Source organism: Oncorhynchus mykiss, chromosome 29 (genome assembly GCF_057628025.1).
Source record: "Oncorhynchus mykiss isolate SJ-2025 chromosome 29, ASM5762802v1, whole genome shotgun sequence".
Taxonomy (NCBI): Eukaryota; Metazoa; Chordata; class Actinopteri; order Salmoniformes; family Salmonidae; genus Oncorhynchus; species Oncorhynchus mykiss.
In genome coordinates, this window is record NC_143050.1 from 7,407,708 (window position 1) to 7,427,046 (window position 19,339).

A 19,339-nucleotide genomic window follows, 5' to 3' on the forward strand; every position below is an offset into this window, starting at 1 on the left:
AGTTACTTCCGCCTAGGTGTTTCCCTGTGACTGGAAGTTAAGTTCAAACTGATCCGCCCGATACAATACTGGAAATATTACGGCTATGATAGTCTATCTTTCCTTCTCCTCCGAAGAGTGTTTGTCAGAGATATTCGCCACGGAACAGTACAGTTAAGTTATTTAGCAGGCTAACTAGCCACGGTAGCTAGCCACTCTCTCCTTACTGCAGGTGTTTGTCTATGCTACAGGGAATGGGAGAATGGATTGTCTATGTGAAATAATTCACTGTCTGGTTGGATTGGCAGTGGCTGCTTTGATCGTGGTAAGTGGTACACTTGCTACAGTATTTGTCTAACAGGTAATGGATGGTGTGTATGTCAAAGTCTTGTCGTTCAGGTTACTGAGCTGTCAGAATGAGTGAGAGGGCACTTCTGTGTGCATCCAGTCAATCAATCATAGCTCTGAATACTATGTAATATGCCTAAATGTCTTTGTTTACATATTGACAAGAATATAGAATCAACGGAACCAAAACGGACAGACAGAACAATCTAGAACCTGATTCTTAACTCTGTTGTGATTGAATTTGACAGGTGCTGCTGGTAGCCCACCTGACTGCCGGGATGGTGGACCTGAAACGCCATGAGAAGGAGACGTTGTTCCCGACCGCGACTGGAGAGAAGGAGCCCTTCCCCAGCCTTCATGACCCCAGCTCCCTGGAGCTGTCTGTAATAGTGCCTGCCTATAATGAGGAGCTACGAAGTGAGTCACAGACGGGCAGATAGATAGACAGAAAGCTCTCTGGTAGTGCCTGCTCACCACGAGGGGCTAGAAGTGGGTGGGCAGACAGATAGACAGAAAGCTCTCTGGTAGTGCCTGCTCACCATGAGGGGTTAGAAGTGGGTGGGTGGGCAAACAGATAGACAGAAAGCTCTCTGGTAGTGCCTGCTCACAACGAGGGGCTAGAAGTGGGTGGGTGGGCAGACAGATAGACAGAAAGCTCTCTGGTAGTGCCTGCTCACAACGAGGGGCTAGAAGTGGGTGGGTGGGCAGACAGATAGACAGAAAGCTCTCTGGTAGTGCCTGCTCACAACGAGGGACTAGAAGTGGGTGGGTGGGCAGACAGATAGACAGAAAGCTCTCTGGTAGTGCCTGCTCACAACGAGGGACTAGAAGTGGGTGGGTGGGCAGACAGATAGACAGAAAGCTCTCTGGTAGTGCCTGCTCACAACGAGGGGCTAGAAGTGGGTGGGCAGACAGAGGCATACACACACGCATTTCCCCTGAACATGTTTCCTCTTAGGAGTTAAAGGTGGATGAGACAGTAGGATCATATTCAGCGCTAGCCTTGTAACAACAGACTGTAACAACAGACTGTAACAACAGACTGTAACAACAGACTGTAACAACAGACTGTAACAACAGACTGTAACAACAGATTGTAATAACAACTTGCAATAACAGCTTTCATTGCCTTGCAGCTAGTGACTAGCGTCAATCTTGGCTTCGAGGCTTTTTTTCCCCTATTTATACCTGGGACAGACTGCGTTCACACAGGCAGCCCAATACTGCTAATTTATCACTAATAATTAGTATTTTGACCATTCAGATCAGCTATTTCAATTGAGCCAAATATCAGAATTGGGCTGCCTGTGTAAACGCAGCCGTAGACTACATATGTGTGACCTGGTATATGTATTTTGCGGTTGCAGTGCCTGTGATGATGGAGGAAGCTATGGGATACCTGGAGAACAGACAGGTGAGTGGCCACTCCCACTGTTAGGAATGAAAGCAAAATATGATCATGGAGGGACAGTGTGTGCAGGATTTTGTTCCTAATTAGTCTTTTGACCAATCGGATCAGCTCAGAAAAAGATCTCTGGTAAAAAAAAGATCTGATGTGATTGGTGAAAAAAAACAATTAGTGGAAAAAATATTAGAATTTGGCTGCCTGTGTAAACACAGCCTTTTTAGTTGATAAATTAATAATGAGTTACGGCTCTAAACTGTTCACATTGTGAAGTCAACAACCAGCGGTGAAAATCATTATTCTGTCATTGTTCAAAGTAGCCACCAGATGGCAGTAATGATTTACAATTAATGTGTTGGTGGTTGACCCATCCCCTCTTTAGTTAGTTTAGTTAGTTTTCCTTTATGAAATTGCAGACTGCAAACACTCTCTGAAATACTTGATGTTAACCGACTAAAATAATCCAGAGACAGATTATATTTAATGTGACTAAAATAATACATATTAATACGATCAAAACAAAGAATATATTAGAAAAAGAACATCAAATATATCATATCATAAATCATATTGTTTTCTCGTTGTCTCTCTCTCTCCTGTCTCTGTCTGTCTGTCTCTCTCTCTCTCTCCTGTCTCTCTCTCTCTCCTGTCTGTCTCTCTCTCTGTGTCTCTCTCTCTCTCTCCCCTGTCTCTCTCTCTCTCCCCTGTCTCTCTCTCTCTCTCCTGTCTCTCTCTCTCTCCTCTCTCTCTCCTCTCTCTCTCTCTCCTCTCTCTCTCCTCTCTCTCTCTCCTCTCTCTCTCTCTCTCCTCTCTCTCTCTCTCTCTCCTCTCTCTCTCTCTCTCCTCTCTCTCTCTCTCCTGTCTCTCTCTCTCTCTCTCGTGTCTCTGTCTCTCTGTCTCTCTCTCTCTCTGTCTCTCTCTCCTCTCTCTCTCCTGTCTCTCTCTCTCTCCTGTCTCTCTCTCTCTCCTGTCTCTCTCTCTCTCCTGTCTCTCTCTCTCCTGTGTCTCTCTCTCTCTGTCTCTCTCTCTCTCCTGTCTCTCTAACTCTCCTGTCTCTCTCTCTCTCTCTCTCTCTCTCCTGTCTCTCTCTCTCTCTCTCTCTCCTGTCTCTCTCTCTTTCCTGTTTCTGTCTCTCTCTCCTGTCTCTCTCTCTGTCTCTCTCTCTGTCTCTCTCTCCTCTCTCTCTCTCCTCTCTCTCTCCTCTCTCTCTCTCCTCTCTCTCTCTCTCTCTCTCCTCTCTCTCTCTCTCTCTCCTCTCTCTCTCTCTCTCTCCTCTCTCTCTCTCTCTCTCCTGTCTCTCTCTCTCTCTCTCCTGTCTCTCTCTCTCCTGTCTCTCTCCCTCTCTCTCTCTCCTGTCTCTCTCTCTCTCCTGTCTCTCTCTCTCCTTCTCTCTCTCCTGTCTCTCTCTCTCTCTCTCAATTCAATAAAATTGACTTTATTGACATGGCAAGTTCATTATTACTTACATTGTCAAAGTATACATAAAGGAAAAAATATATAAATAAAAATGTTGGGACCAACAGCAATAACAATAGTAGTAGTGGACATGGGATTACCATTAACAACAACAACAACTACAACAGCAATATTAATGAGAACAACAATACATTAAAGCAATGGTAGTGGACCAGTGTCAACATGACTGAGAAGACACATGACCTGGTAGTAGACCAGTGTCAACCTGACTGAGAAGACACATGACCTGGTAGTAGACCAGTGTCAACCTGACTGAGAAGACACATGACCTGGTAGTAGACCAGTGTCAACATGACTGAGAAGACACATGACCTGGTAGTAGACCAGTGTCAACATGACTGAGAAGACACATGACCTGGTAGTAGACCAGTGTCAACATGACTGAGAAGACACATGACCTGGTAGTAGACCAGTGTCAACATGACTGAGAAGACACATGACCTGGTAGTAGACCAGTGTCAACATGACTGAGAAGACACATGACCTGGTAGTAGACCAGTGTCAACATGACTGAGAAGATACATGACCTGGTAGTAGACCAGTGTCAACATGACTGAGAAGACACATGACCTGGTAGTAGACCAGTGTCAACATGACTGAGAAGACACATGACCTGGTAGTAGACCAGTGTCAACATGACTGAGAAGACACATGACCTGGTAGTAGACCAGTGTCAACATGACTGAGAAGACACATGACCTGGTAGTAGACCAGTGTCAACATGACTGAGAAGACACATGACCTGGTATGAAAGACAAAACAAAACAAGATGGGAAATATTATGGACATTACATTGCACTTTTCACTCGCTGTCCCTCAGGTTGTGGCACATATTTGGCTGCCAAAACTGCACATTTTGGCTTTTCACCTAATAAATATTAGATTTTTTCTGATTTTTTTTATAGTTTCAAATTCTTTGTTATTGAATTATAACTTTGTGAAATAAATATTATCTTAGTCTGAGTATTTGTCACAGTGTAATAGGAAATCTCTCTCTCCCTACAGAAACAGCAGCCGTTGTTTACCTATGAGGTCATTGTGGTGGACGACGGCAGCAGTGACCAAACAACAGAGGTATCGCTGTGGTGTTGACGATCTGTTATAAACACTGTTGTTGTTGTTGTTGACAGCTATTTGTCTTTCAGAAATATTGTTCCTCCATATAAAATGTTAGAATCGGACCCCGTTTTCCAGGGTTTGAAGAATGTCTTCCCAGGGTGCCTCACAGGACACCAGGACATGTATAGGTAAAATAGTAAAGTGTACGTATTGGCGTTGTCCTTCCCAGGTTGCCTTGCGGTACACCAGAAAGTATGGCGCAGACAAAGTCAGAGTCCTGACCCTGGTGAAAAACCGAGGGAAAGGAGGGGCCGTCAGGATGGTGAGACACGCACACACACACACACGCACGCACGCACACACACACACACACGGTGTGATGGTGAGAGCTCTGCTTGTAAATTTAGAGATACACAATATACATATATTTAATTCTATATCTCTGCTCACTGCCACATTTAAAATAAGGTTATAATCTTGAATGTAGTAACTCCGTACTGGACAGAACGCCATTCATCACAACTGTCACATTCAACTTAGAATTATGTGTTTGTCTGCGTGTTCGTGTGTGTGTGCGTGTGTGTGTGCGTGTGTGTGTCTGTGTGTGTGTCTGTGTGTGTCTGCGTGCGTGCGTGTGTCTGCATGCGCGTGTGTCTGCGTGCGCGTGCGTGCGTGCGTGTGTGTGTGTGTGTGTGTGTGTGTGTGTGTGTGTGTGTCAGGGTACTCTGAGTTCCAGAGGGAAGCTGATATTGATGGCGGACGCGGACGGAGCCACTAAGTTTGCAGACGTGGAGAAGGTGGAGGCCGGCCTCCATGACGTAAACATCAAACCAGTGGGTGTTATGATTCTAGCTTTGTTGTCTAGAATATAAACGTCATTTCCCTGACTAGGCTATCTAATGTTTCTGTTTTGACCAGAGTCCTGTTCTACCAATCAGGTTTGACGAGTTAGCCAGGTAGCTTTGGTCAACTCTTGAGTTCAACTCAGGATAACCCTGTACCATGAAAGTGGCTCATCTTTTAGCCAGGGACGTTTCTATGGCAACGAATCCTTCAGAATGAACCTGCTCTGGGTGCTGATTGACTCGGGGCTAACTCCGTTTATCCTGAATGAAGTGTCTGAGCCACAAGTTGAGGACCAATGAAATCAGATTCCCTCCCTCTCACAGAGATATTATCATCGTCAAGATGACTGATTCACATGTTTTATTCATCAAATGTTTTTTATGTGTAAAGAAATTATAACGTTAAAATACCAATCACGTGGTGCAACCATCTAAGGCATCTCAGTGCCAGAGGCGTCGCTACAGACCCGGGTTCGATCCCAGGCTGTATCACAACTGGCCGTGATCGGGAGTCCCATAGGGCGGCGCACAATTGGCTGAGCGTCGTCCGGGTTAGGGGAGAGTTTGGCCGGGGGGGGGGGGGGGGGCTTTACTTAGCTCACCGCGCTCTAGCGTGCAGGTTTCCTCCGACACATTGATGCGAGAGGCTTCCGGGTTAAGCGTGGTGTTAGGAAGCCTGGTTTGGCGGGTTTCAGAGGCAGTGTGACTTGACCTTTGTCTCGTGACCCTGTTGGGGAATTGCAGCGATGAGACAAGATTGAAATTGGGGAGAAAAAATGGGTCGAATAATAAAAAATAACTATCACATTTTACTAAGGACAGCATCTGCTTTCCCAACTACGTTTTACAACGAGATTGTATTTTGAAATTTGCGACGGGCAAAGTAATAACCTGCTGAATTTGCAAGATAACTTTTTGGCACAAATGAAAATGTGGCTACTGACACGTCCGTGGATTGATGTTTCGGCATTGTCTCAATAAAGAGTTTGGTGTTCAACTAGCCATGTGTGACATGCACGCTCAGTTCCAAGTCTGCTAGAATTAATGGCAGACGTAGCAAGCAATATCTACTGTCGTAGTACGGATGAAGCCTGAGCTCGAATGTCAAACTGAAGCGGAAGCTGTCTAGCGGAAGCTGGTTAACTGAAGCGGAAAGCGGAAGCTGGCTAACTGAAGCGGAAGCTGGCTAACTGAAGTGGAAGCTGTCAAACTGAAGCGGAAGCTTGCTAACTGAAGCAGAAGCTGGCTAACGGAAGCGGAAGCTGGCTAGCTGAATCTGGCTAACTGAAGCGGAAGCTGTCAAACTGAATCAGAAGCTGGCTAGCTGAATCTGGCTAACTGAAGCTGAAGCTGGCTAGCTGAATCTGGCTAACTGAAGCTGAAGCTGGCTAACTGAAGCGGAAGCTTGCTCTGGTCTATTGACTTCATTCGCGGATTACAAAGGAAAACCAGCCACGTCACGGACACCGACGTGTTGCTCCCGGACAAGCTAAACACCTTCTTCGCCCGCTTTGAGAATAACACAATGCCACCGACGCAGCCTGCTACCAAAGACTGTGGGCTGTCATTTTCCGTGGCCGACGTGAGTAAGACATTTAAGCATGTTAACCCTCGCAATGCTGCCTGTCCAGACTGCATCCCTAGTCGATTCCTGGAGTGGCTGAAGTGTTTACGGAAATATTCAATCTCTCCCTATCCCAGTCTACTGTCCCCACATGCTTCAAGATACCCACCATTGTTCCTGTACCCAAGAAAGCGAAAGGTAACTGAACTAAATTACTATCGCCCCGTAGCACTCCCTTCTGTCATCATGAAGTGTTTTGAGAGGCAAGTTAAGGATCATATCACCTCTACCTTACCTGACACCCTTCAATTTGCTTACCGCCCCAATAGATCCACAGACGCACTGCATACTGCCCTATCCCATCTGGACAAGACGAATCCCTATATAAGAATGTTGTTCATTGACTACAGATCAGCCTTCAACACCATAGTACTATCCAGGCTCATCATTTAGCTTGGGGCCTTGGGTCTGAACCCCACCCTCTGCAACTGGGTCCTGGACTTCCTGACGGGCCACCCCTAGGTGGTCAAGTTAGGAAATAACACCTTTTCTTTGCTTATCCTCAACACAGGGGCCCCACAAGGGTGTGTGCTCAGCCCTTTCCTGTACTCCCTGTTCACCCATGACTGCGTGGCCACGCACCCCTCCAACTCAATCATCAAGTTTGCAGACGACACAACAGTAGAAGGCCTGATTACCAATGATGACGAGACAGCCTACAGGGAGGAGGTGAGGGCCCTGGCAGAGTGGTGCCAGGAAAATTACCTCTCCCTCAACGTCAACAAAATGAAGGAGCTGATCGTAGACTTCAGGAAACAGCAGAGGGGGCACGCCCCTATCTACATTAACAGGACCGCAGTGGAGAAGGTGAAAAGCTTCAAGTTTCTTGGCGTACACATCATTGACAATCTGCGCCTCTTCAACCTCAGGACGCTAAAGAAATTCTGCTTGGCACCTAAGACCCTCACAAACTTTTACAGATGCACAATTGAGAGCATCCTGTCGGGCTGTATCACCGCCTGGTACGGCAACTGCACCGTCCTCAACCGCAGGGCTCTCCATAGGGTGGTACGGTCATCCCAAAACATCACTGGGGGCACACTGCCTGACCTCCATGACACCTACAGTACCCAATGTCACAGGAAACAAGCCAAAAAGATCAGGTGCATCAAAGCTGGGACCGAGAGACTGAAAAACAGCTTCTATCTCAAGGCCTTCAGACTGTTAAACAGCCATCATTGGGCGGCTTCCACCCGGTTACTCAACCCTGCACCTTAGAGACTGCTGCTCTACGTACATAGATATGGAATCACTGGTTACTCAACCCTGCACCTTAGAGGCTGCTGCCCCATATACATAGACATGGAATCACTGGTTACTCAACCCTGCACCTTAGAGGCTGCTGCCCTATATACATAGACATGGAATCACTGGTCACTTTAATAATGTTTACATACTGCTTTACCCATCTCATATGTATATACTGTATTCTATTCTACTGTATTTTAGTCAATGCTACTCTGACGTTGCTCATCCTAATCTTTATATATTTCTTAATTCCATTCTTTTACTTTTAGATTTGTGTGTATTGTTGTGAATTGTTAGATATTACTGCACTGCTGGAGCTAGGAACACAAGCATTTAGCTACACCTGCAATAACATCTGCTAAACATGTGTATGTGACTAATAAAATGTTGATTTGATTTCAATGGGACTTTCTGTATATCTCCCGGTTAAATAACGAAAAGCTTGTGTGTTACAGGAGAACATGGCTATATCCTGTGGGTCCAGAGCACACCTGGAGGAGGAGGCAGTCGCTTCGGTACACTCTCTCTTTCTCCCATTTCTCTCTCTCTCTTTCTCCCATCTCTCTCTCTCTCTTTCACCCATCTCTCTCTCTCTCTTTCTCCCATCTCTCTCTCTCACTCACTCACCCACTCTCTCACCTAAGTAACCCTGTGATGAAATGCATAGATGCCCCAAAAAAAACAACACACCAAGGTCTTGTAGATTGATTTGTTTTGTTTGTGTTTCCATGGTAGCGGTCCATGTTCCGTACGTTCCTGATGTATGGGTTCCACTTCCTGGTTTGGTTTTTCTGTGTGCGAGGCATCAAGGACACACAGTGTGGCTTCAAGCTCTTCACCCGTGAGGCCGCCCTCAAAACCTTTTCCTCCCTACATGTGGAGCGATGGTAAGGTCCCCCCCAAACGCTAACTTAACCGCTCACCCAATACCAAAATGTATTGGTGTTTACCTCGTATTGTATTCTACTTAGTTAAAATAATTATCCTCCCTGCACGTGGAGCGATAGTAAGGTCTCTCTCTTTCTTATACCAACGTTTACCTGCTATAAGAAATTCTATAATAACGGGGTAGTTGTAGTTCTATTCTAACCCCTTCAAAAACTTATCTGAAGGAGCAAATTTGACCTCACATTATATTTGCAAGTTGTGAATGATGGTTATTACATAGTAATTAGATGGCTTAATTTAAACAAGAAAATGTATGGGGAAAGTGCAAGACCTTGTCTCTGGCGCAGTGGTACGGTCTCTCATTTTACGAGACCACTAACAATAACTACAACTTGAATTTGAATGGAGCAATGGTACGGTCACTCTCTCTGGACGAGACCATTAGCAACACAATCTGTACTTCCAATAACTACACTTTGAATGAACGGTGCGCTGGTATAGTCTCTCTAAACAACTTGATCATGACGGAAAACAAAAGTTTACTAGTCAAGGACTAGCACTGAATATGGTGTGATACTGTTCCACAGGGCCTTTGTTGTTGTTGTCGTTGTCGTCGTTGTAAAAACATTAACTAGAATGTTGTACTGTTCCACAGGGCCTTTGTTGTTGTTGTCGTCGTCGTTGTAAAAACATTGTAACTAGAATGTTGTACTGTTCCACAGGGCCGTTGTTGTTGTTGTTGTCGTCGTCGTTGTAAAAACATTGTAACTAGAATGTTGTACTGTTCCACAGGGCCTTTGTTGTTGTTGTTGTTGTCGTTGTAAAAACATTGTAACTAGAATGTTGTACTGTTCCACAGGGCCTTTGTTGTTGTTGTTGTTGTCGTTGTAAAAACATTGTAACTAGAATGTTGTACTGTTCCACAGGGCCTTTGTTGTTGTTGTTGTCGTCGTTGTAAAAACATTGTAACTAGAATGTTGTACTGTTCCACAGGGCCGTTGTTGTTGTTGTTGTCGTCGTTGTAAAAACATTGTAACTAGAATGTTGTACTGTTCCACAGGGCCGTTGTTGTTGTTGTTGTCGTCGTCGTTGTAAAAACATTGTAACTAGAATGTTCTACTGTTCCACAGGGCCTTTGACGTGGAGCTGCTGTATATCGCTCAGTGCTTTAAGATACCCATAGCCGAGGTGGCCGTCAACTGGACTGAGATAGAAGGTAAGTCTGTCAACTAGACTGAGATGGGTGAGTCTCTCACACTTAAACATACACCCTAGCGTTGAATATTTCCCCGGTATTTTAAAAATGTTGCATCCCGAGAAGATGTAACTTTTCTCCCGGTTAATCCTGTATTTCCCGACAAAACCGGGATTGTCATTCTAAAGCAGATAACTGTCTAGATTTTATTAGAGCTTTGATCAGCATGAACATTCTAACCTGATGCTACCCGACTCTGATTATCCCTACATTAAAGATATTTGATTATCCATAACATTAAAGATATTTGATTATCCATAACATTAAAGATATTTGATTATCCAGAACATTAAAGATATTTGATTATCCAGAACATTAAAGATATTTGATTATCCATAACATTAAAGATATTTAATGATCCCTACATTAAAGATATTTGATTATCCATAACATTAAAGATATTTGATTATCCAGAACATTAAAGATATTTAATGATCCCTACATTAAAGATATTTAATGATCACAAGCCCATAAAAGCCTAAATAATTGTGCTGTTATCCAATACATACATATAGCCTCTTGGGTAAATGAATGAAACTAGCTCCAATAGGCTAACGTTTTTGAGTGTAAACTGTATTATTGTACTGTATTGAATTATACTGTATTATATAGACTGGAATTACGCTTCTCATTCAAACCAGGAAGCTGGGAGAGAACGTGATTCTGGTACCGGACGTGGCGAATTTGATTTTAATTTTGAAATATAATAGGGCCTATTTTATTTATTTTTTTAATATATTTAATTAGTAGGCTGACTCATATCTTTTTCATAATATTTCCCATAATGCTATTAGCTACCTCCTCTTTCTCTCGTTGCTTCATTCTTTCCTTGCTTTCAACTGTTTCGTCGTCCTCATCTTCATCATTCCAATGACATCCTTGAATAATATTTGGACTCGAATGAGATGCAGACGGCGATCACTCCTCTTCACGAAGATTGAACGGCATAGGAGTTTTAACAAATACCTGTTACATAGCCTAATGCCATCACACGTTCACTCTTCTTACAAACTACCTGGCCTGTGGCCGTGAGTTCTATTGGCTGCTGTATTCAACATTCGGCAAACAAGAACTTGCGTCCCTCTTCCAATAGTCTATGAGTATAAGAAATGTCCAGCAAGCTGTTCTAGTCTAGTCTAGGAACACGAAGGAGAGGGCCCAGTGGGAGCTCAGGTGTGTATTGCACAAGAGGCCGAGGCTATAAGTTCGAAGCTTAGCTTAGCCCATGCATAACCCATCATTCACAACAACAACAAAATGTTTAACATGACGAGATGATGCATTCATACTGAAATGTGCTGTCTATCCTCACCCTGAGTGCCTGTCTATCCTCACCCTGAGTGCCTGTCTATCCTCACCCTGAGTGCCTGTCTATCCTCACCCTGAGTGTTGATGATTGATCATGCAGATAGCAGAGATTAGGCCATGACCCGTAGAGAAGACAGATTTTAGACATGGCGTTTTAATTTAACAGTTCTGTTTCACGGCATGCTGCTCATATAAATCATTTATTAGAATTGACCGGTTTCTCACAGTTATTTATCCCGGGAAAGGGGAGCGGGTTTGTGTGGGGAAATCTCAGTAACCCGGTTACCGCTATTCAACCCTAATACACACACACACAACTGGACTGAGGGAGGTGAGTTTTTTAAGGTGGATAATCAGTAGTGTCCAATTCAGTCTTACGTACTGTAGCTTCGAGTTTTAACCTAATCAAACCTGTCTGGGCTGTTTGGGTCGTTTGATTTTATTCACGTAGGCCTGAAACATGACTTTCTCACAGCAATGTGCTGTACAGTTCTGGAGTGCAGAGGTAACACCCAGACCAAACATGCCCCCACGGTGACCGGGGTTCGAGCCTCGGATCCACCCCCCCCCCTCACTGTTAACCAGTCTCCCGACTCTTCACTGTACTGTCATTTTAAAATGAGAGAAATACGTAAGTAGATTGGATGTGTTTTAGTGTCTCGGATGTTTCCAGTCGTGGGCTACTGGTTAACTAATATGGTAGTGGTTTCTACCTAGTGACATTATCGTAACTGGTTAAAAAGCTGGTGGCAGTTTGGAGCTGGCTAATGATGAGTAGAGACCTGCTGTTATGTGTTATAAGGTTATAACCCATCTTAACCGCTAGGCTGCCTGCTGGCTTGAGGTGTTATAAGCTGGTTATGTGGTATAATGAAGCTATAAGGCCCGAGGGGGTGGGGTATAAGGCCCGAGGGGGTGGGGTATAAGGCCCGAGGGGGTGGGGTATAAGGCCCGAGGGGGTGGGGTATAAGGAAGCTATAAGGCCCGAGGGGGTGGGATATATGACCAATATACCACAGCTAAGGGCTGTTCTTCTTAAGCATGAGGCAAAGTGTTCAACCTGGATACAGCCCTTAATGTGTTATGTGTTGTTGTAGGGTCCAAGCTGGTGCCAGTGTGGAGCTGGCTACAGATGGGTCGAGACCTGGTGTTCATCCGCCTGCGTTACATCACCGGTGCCTGGAGACTGGAAAGCCCTCGCAAGACCGACTAGAGCCAATCACATCAGCCCTCGCACAATGAGACAGCCCTCCGATTGGACAGATGAACTTCCTCGTTGGACGGGATTACCGTGAACTCAGTTGTGGGCTGCGGCTCAATAGTCTGATGTGGCTTGCTCTCCTTGTGTCCTCCCCTTCAGCTGCACTGATCTGAACTAGCAGGCCAGGTGAAAGCATTGAAGAGGATGCCTACTGGGAGTTTGTTTTCACCTGTTCAGCTCTTTAACGTCCTCTGCAGATTGAGGAGGGGAAGCTATTTTTAGACTATTGAGATTTTGGTGGCGGCAGGGTAGCCTAGTGGTTAGAGCTTTGGACAAGTAACCGAAAGGTTGCAAGTTCAAATCCCCGAGCTGACAAGGTCGTTCTGCCCCTGAACAGGCAGGTAACCCACTGTTCCTAGGCCGTCATTGAAAATAAGAATTTGTTCTTAACTGACTTGACTAGTTAAAGGTTTAAAAAAAAATGTGTCAATGGGAGGGCTATGTTCTCTTTCGAACATGGCCATTGGCTGAGAAATCTTTAGATGATTGTCGGTCTATTGCCAGGTTCAGAATACTCGTTTCTTTCCTTCACCTGAAAAAGGGTTTGTGGTGTCCGTGGTAACATGCACATGCCGTTGCCACGGTTTCAGATACACGCACCACATGATCAATCCGTGTACCATGTTACTCATTTTTTTTTTACATTTCTGTCAAACTGTTTGGGTGGATGAAGAGGAATGTTGACTGAGGGATCAAATGGATCATGATTTTGGTTAGGTAAAATGGAAGGTGTCATTTTCAATGAGGGTTAATTGGTTGTATATGTATGTCTGTAATGTAGAAGGATGGACTGAAACAAATTAAATGAAAATCAGCTCTAATGATTGATGTTTTTTTTTTCATGTTAATTATTATCACATGTTGTAACTGGTAATGTGGCTAAGAATAAATTAAATGCAAAATATAATTCTTATAAATATCGTAGCGACCTTAACCCAACAACTTGTCAAGGGGTTAGGATCTCTTTGCATTATGGGTAAGGTGTTGGGTTGACAGTTGCTGTGCCCATTTTTGAGTCTCGTCCAGGGCTGCCCTTGGAATTCTCTACAATTGTTATTACAATAATCACCATATTGTGGAGGGGGTACCAACCCTGTAATGGTCTAAGGTGAAGTTTCCTCTGATCTTGGGTCAGTTTAACATTTCCCTGTCTTAACGATTGGGGGAGAGGGAACTGATCCTAGACCTGCACCTAGAGGAGAACACTTCTTCTCTCAGATTGTGTCCCATGTTGGCATCTTATTCCCTATATAATGCACTACCTTTTTACCACAGTACTATGGGCCCTGGTCAAAGTGCACTAGAAAGGGAGTAGTGGGGTGCCATTTGGGAAGTGCAAGCCACTTCTTTCAGTGATCTTTCCACATTGTTACAGACATTTGGATGATGCATTCAGATGTATTAACTGGTTCCCACAGCAACCCATATTAACTCTGGTTCCTACAGCAACCCATATTAACTCTGGTTCCCACAGCAACCCATATTAACTCTGGTTCCCACAGCAACCAATATTAACTCTGGTTCCCACAGCAACCCATATTAACTCTGGTTCCCACAGCAACCCATATTAACTCTGGTTCCCACAGCAACCCATATTAACTCTGGTTCCCACAGCAACCCATATTAACTCTGGTTCCCATAGCCAACCCATATTAACTCTGGTTCTCATAGCAACCCATATTAACTCTGGTTCCCATAGCCAACCCATATTAACTCTGGTTCTCATAGCAACCCATATTAACTCTGGTTCCCATAGCCAACCCATATTAACACTGGTTCTCATAGCAACCCACATTAACTCTGGTTCCCATAGCCAACCCATATTAACTCTGGTTCTCATAGCAACCCATATTAACTCTGGTTCCCACAGCAACCCATATTAACTCTGGTTCCCACAGCAACCCATATTAACTTTGGTTCCCACAGCAGCCCATATTAACTCTGGTTCCCACAGCAACCCATATTAACTCTGGTTCCCACAGCAACCCATATTAACTCTGGTTCCCACAGCAACCCATATTAACTTTGGTTCCCACAGCAACCCATATTAACTCTGGTTCCCATAGCAACCCATATTAACTCTGGTTCCCATAGCCAACCCATATTAACTCTGGTTCTCATAGTAACCCACATTAACTCTGGTTCCCATAGCCAACCCATATTAACTCTGGTTCTCATAGCAACCCATATGAACTCTGGTTCCCACAGCAACCCATATTAACTTTGGTTCCCACAGCAGCCCATATTAACTCTGGTTCCCATAGCAACCCATATTAACTCTGGTTCCCACAACAACCCATATTAACTCTGGTTCCCACAGCAACCCATATTAACTCTGGTTCCCACAGCAACCCATATTAACTGGTTCCCACAGCAACCCATATCAACTCTGGTACCCATAGCAGCCCATATTAACTGGTTCCCGCAGCAACCCATATTAACTCTGGTTCTCATAGCAACCCATATTAACTCTGGTTCCCATAGCAACCCATATTAACTCTGGTTCCCATAGCCAACCCATATTAACTCTGGTTCTCATAGCAACCCACATTAACTCTGGTTCCCATAGCCAACCCATATTAACTCTGGTTCTCATAGCAACCCATATTAACTGGTTCCCACAGCAACCCATATTAACTCTGGTTCCCACAGCAACCCATATTAACTCTGGTTCCCACAGCAACCCATATTAACTCTGGTTCCCATAGCCAACCCATATTAACTCTGGTTCTCATAGCAACCCATATTAACTCTGGTTCCCATAGCCAACCCATATTAACTCTGGTTCCCATAGCAACCCATATTAACGCTGGTTCCCATAGCTAACCCATATTAACTCTGGTTCTCATAGTAACCCACATTAACTCTGGTTTCCATAGCCAACCCATATTAACTCTGGTTCTCATAGCAACCCATATGAACTCTGGTTCCCACAGCAACCCATATTAACTTTGGTTCCCACAGCAGCCCATATTAACTCTGGTTCCCACAGCAACCCATATTAACTCTGGTTCCCACAACAACCCATATTAACTCCGGTTCCCACAGCAACCCATATTAACTTTGGTTCCCACAGCAACCCATATTAACTCTGGTTCCCACAGCAACCCATATTAACTCTGGTTCCCACAGCAACCCATATTAACTGGTTCCCACAGCAACCCATATCAACTCTGGTTCCCATAGCAGCCCATATTAACTCTGGTTCCCACAGCAGACCATATTAGCTCTGTTTCCCATAGCAGCCCATATTAACTGGTTCCCACAGCAACCCATATTAACTCTGGTTCTCATAGCAACCCATATTAACTCTGGTTCCCATAGCCAACCCATATTAACTCTGGTTCCCATAGCAACCCATATTAACTCTGGTTCCCATAGCAACCCATATTAACTCTGGTTCCCAGTTTGTTTGTTTTCTACAATCTCTTACACACTAAAAGTGGTACTTGAGGAACACTCAGTAAAACCATTAACTCATGTGAACCTGATCTTCAGACCAAGTCTGCAAAACTGCACGCACAGTTTCTGCTTTACCCTCAGTTTGCTATTGTAAAATACTAAACACAGTCCTCTACATTAGACACATCATTTCACATCTAATAGGTCTTGTTTGGAAAAGACTGCCATTCAAAATGCCACACTCATTTACCGATTACCTACACCCAGTGCTCACGTGTGAAAACACTTACAGTATATAGCTCATTTCTTCACTTAGAAATCAGCGCTTGAGCACTATAAATATACTTCAGGTTGGCCTTCTTGGTTTGGACAACGAATGGAGACCAATTGTGGAGAGAGAGTTAGAGAGGAGTGGGACGAGGAAGAGGATGAAAGAGAACAATCGCAGATGAGATCTGGGAACCCTTTGGTTGAACCATGTGGTCAACCGTGGTTGGAGTTTTAGGGAGACTGGGCAGAGGGTCCAGCCTAACTTGAGCCGCTACACCGCAGCAAGAGTCATCTGGACATTTCGAAATTAGATCAGGTAAGTAAAACCTACCCTCTACATCGTGCTACTGTGCGTACAGCACCGCAACACGTACAGCACTAGTCACATTTCATACTCAACGATATCCTTGCACCCTAACCAGTCACATCATGTTTTTGCAGAATTGCCAGACGACCCTTCAATAGAGGCAGAAACCGGCTGTTCACAAGCAGAGCAGGAACAACACACAGTGAATGTGGTCATTTCAAACAACGACGTGTCTTTACGACAACCGCAACACCACGTCATCACTGACGACACAACGTTCACTAATATGAATAGGGTGATTCGTATGAAGCAGCTCTACAGAGTTAGAAATCAAAAAAAAATCAAAAAAAAAAAAATCAAAAAAAACAACCGCACTATTAATACGCACAAGTAAGCTATACTATCCTGTCATTGGTACTGTAGCATTGTTTAAAGTGGCTAGTGATATATTTTACATAATTTCCCATCAATTCCCATTATTAAAGTGGCTGGAGTTGAGTCAGTGTGTTGGCAGCAGCCACTCAATGTTAGTGGTGGCTGTTTAACAGTCTTGATGGCCTTGAGATAGAAGCTGTTTTTCAGTCTCTCGGTCCCAGCTTTGATGCACCTGTACTGACCTCGCCTTCTGGATGATAGCGGGGTGAACAGGCAGTGGCTCGGGTGGTTGTTGTCCTTGATGATCTTTATGGCCTTCCTGTGACATCGGGTGGTGTAGGTGTCCTGGAGGGCAGGTAGTTTGCCCCCGGTGATGCGTTGTGCAGACCTCACTACCCTCTGGAGAGCCTTACGGTTGTGGGCGGAGCAGTTGCCGTACCAGCCGGTGATACAGCCCGACAGGATGCTCTCGATTGTGCATCTGTAGAAGTTTGTGAGTGCTTTTGGTGACAAGCCGAATTTCTTCAGCCTCCTGAGGTTGAAGAGGCGCAGCTTCACGATGCTGTCTGTGTGGGTACACCAATTCAGTTTGTCTGTGATGTGTACGCCGAGGAACTTAAAACTTACTACCCTCTCCACTACTGTTCCATCGATGTGGATAGGGGGGTGTTCCCTCTGCTGTTTCCTGAAGTCCACAATCATCTCCTTAGTTTTGTTGACGTTGAGTGTGAGGTTATTTTCCTGACACCACACTCCGAGGGCCCTCACCTCCTCCCTGTAGGCCGTCTCGTCGTTGTTGGTAATCAAGCCTACCACTGTTGTGTCGTCCGCAAACTTGATGATTGAGTTGGAGGCGTGCGTGGCCACGCAGTCGTGGGTGAACAGGGAGTACAGGAGAGGGCTCAGAACGCACCCTTGTGGGGCCCCAGTGTCGAGGATCAGCAGGGTGGAGATGTTGTTGCCTACCCTCACCACCTGGGGGCAGCCCATCAGGAAGTCCAGTACCCAGCTGCACAGGGCGGGGTCGAGACCCAGGGTCTCGAGCTTGATGACGAGCTTGAAGGGCACTATGGTGTTAAATGCCGAGCTGTAGTCGATGAACAGCATTCTCACATAGGTATTCCTCTTGTCCAGATGGGTTAGGGCAGAGTGCAGTGTGTTTGAGATTGCATCGTCTGTGGACCTATTTGGGCGGTAAGCAAATTGGAGTGGGTCTAGGGTGTCAGGTAGGGTGGAGGTGATATTGTCCTTGACTAGTCTCTCAAAGCACTTCATGATGACGGAAGTGAGTAGTCGTTTAGCTCAGTTACCTTAGCTTTCTTGGGAACAGGAACAATGGTGGCCCTCTTGAAGCATGTGGGAACAACAGACTGGGATAGGGATTGATTGAATATGTCCGCAAACACACCAGCCAGCTGGTCTGCGCATGCTCTGAGGGCACGGCTGGGGATGCCGTCTGGGCCTGCAGCCTTGCGAGGGTTGACACGTTTAAATGTTTTCCTCACGTCAGCTGCAGTGAAGGAGAGTCCACAGGTTTTGGTTGCGGGCCGTGTCAGTGGCACTGTATTGTCCTCAAAGCGGGCAAAAAAGTTATTTAGTCTGCCTGGGAGCAAGACATCCTGGTCCGTGACTGGGCTGGTTTTCTTTTTGTAATCCGTGATTGACTGTAGACCATGCCACATACCTCTTGTGTCTGAGCCGTTGAATTGAGATTCTACTTTGTCTCTATACTGACGCTTAGCTTGTTTGATTGCCTTGCGGAGGGAATAGCTACACTGATTGTATTCGGTCATGTTTCATCACAATGTGTGCAGCCATTAGTCAGAACGGCGTCCTTCATTATCATGCCACTCTTGGTCCTTACAATAGTGCCCACATTATCACCTTCCTTGACACCCTGCATAAATATCCTCATACCCATATTAACTCTGGCTCCCATAGAAACCCATATTAACTCTTGCTCCCACAGAAACCCATATTAACTCTGGTTCCCATAGCAACCCATATTAACTCTGGTTCCCATTGCACCCCATATTAACTCTGGTTCCCATAGCCAACCCATATTAACCCTGGTTCCCATAGGAACCAATATTAACTCTGGTTCCCATGGCCAACCCATATTAACTCTGGTTCCCATAGAAACCCATATTAACTCTGGTTCCCATAGCACCCCATATTAACTCTGGTTCCCATAGCACCCCATATTAACTCTGGTTCCCATAGAAACCCATATTAACCCTGGTTCCCATAGGAACCCATATTAACTCTGGTTCCCATAGCCAACCCATA

The 19,339-nt window shown here is 45.0% G+C and overlaps 1 protein-coding gene across 1 annotated transcript; it reads left to right on the forward strand.

Moving 5' to 3' along the window:
* The first annotated feature begins 134 nt into the window (after nucleotides 1-134).
* On the forward strand, nucleotides 135-13,517 carry alg5 (ALG5 dolichyl-phosphate beta-glucosyltransferase). Its single transcript, XM_036968000.2, has 10 exons — nucleotides 135-304; nucleotides 576-744; nucleotides 1,695-1,741; nucleotides 4,214-4,282; nucleotides 4,497-4,589; nucleotides 4,987-5,100; nucleotides 8,440-8,499; nucleotides 8,720-8,871; nucleotides 10,003-10,088; nucleotides 12,533-13,517. The coding sequence occupies exons 1-10, from the start codon at nucleotides 242-244 to the stop codon at nucleotides 12,646-12,648; spliced, it is 969 nt and encodes a 322-aa protein (XP_036823895.1). The 5' UTR covers nucleotides 135-241; the 3' UTR covers nucleotides 12,649-13,517.
* The last annotated feature ends 5,822 nt before the right edge of the window (nucleotides 13,518-19,339 follow it).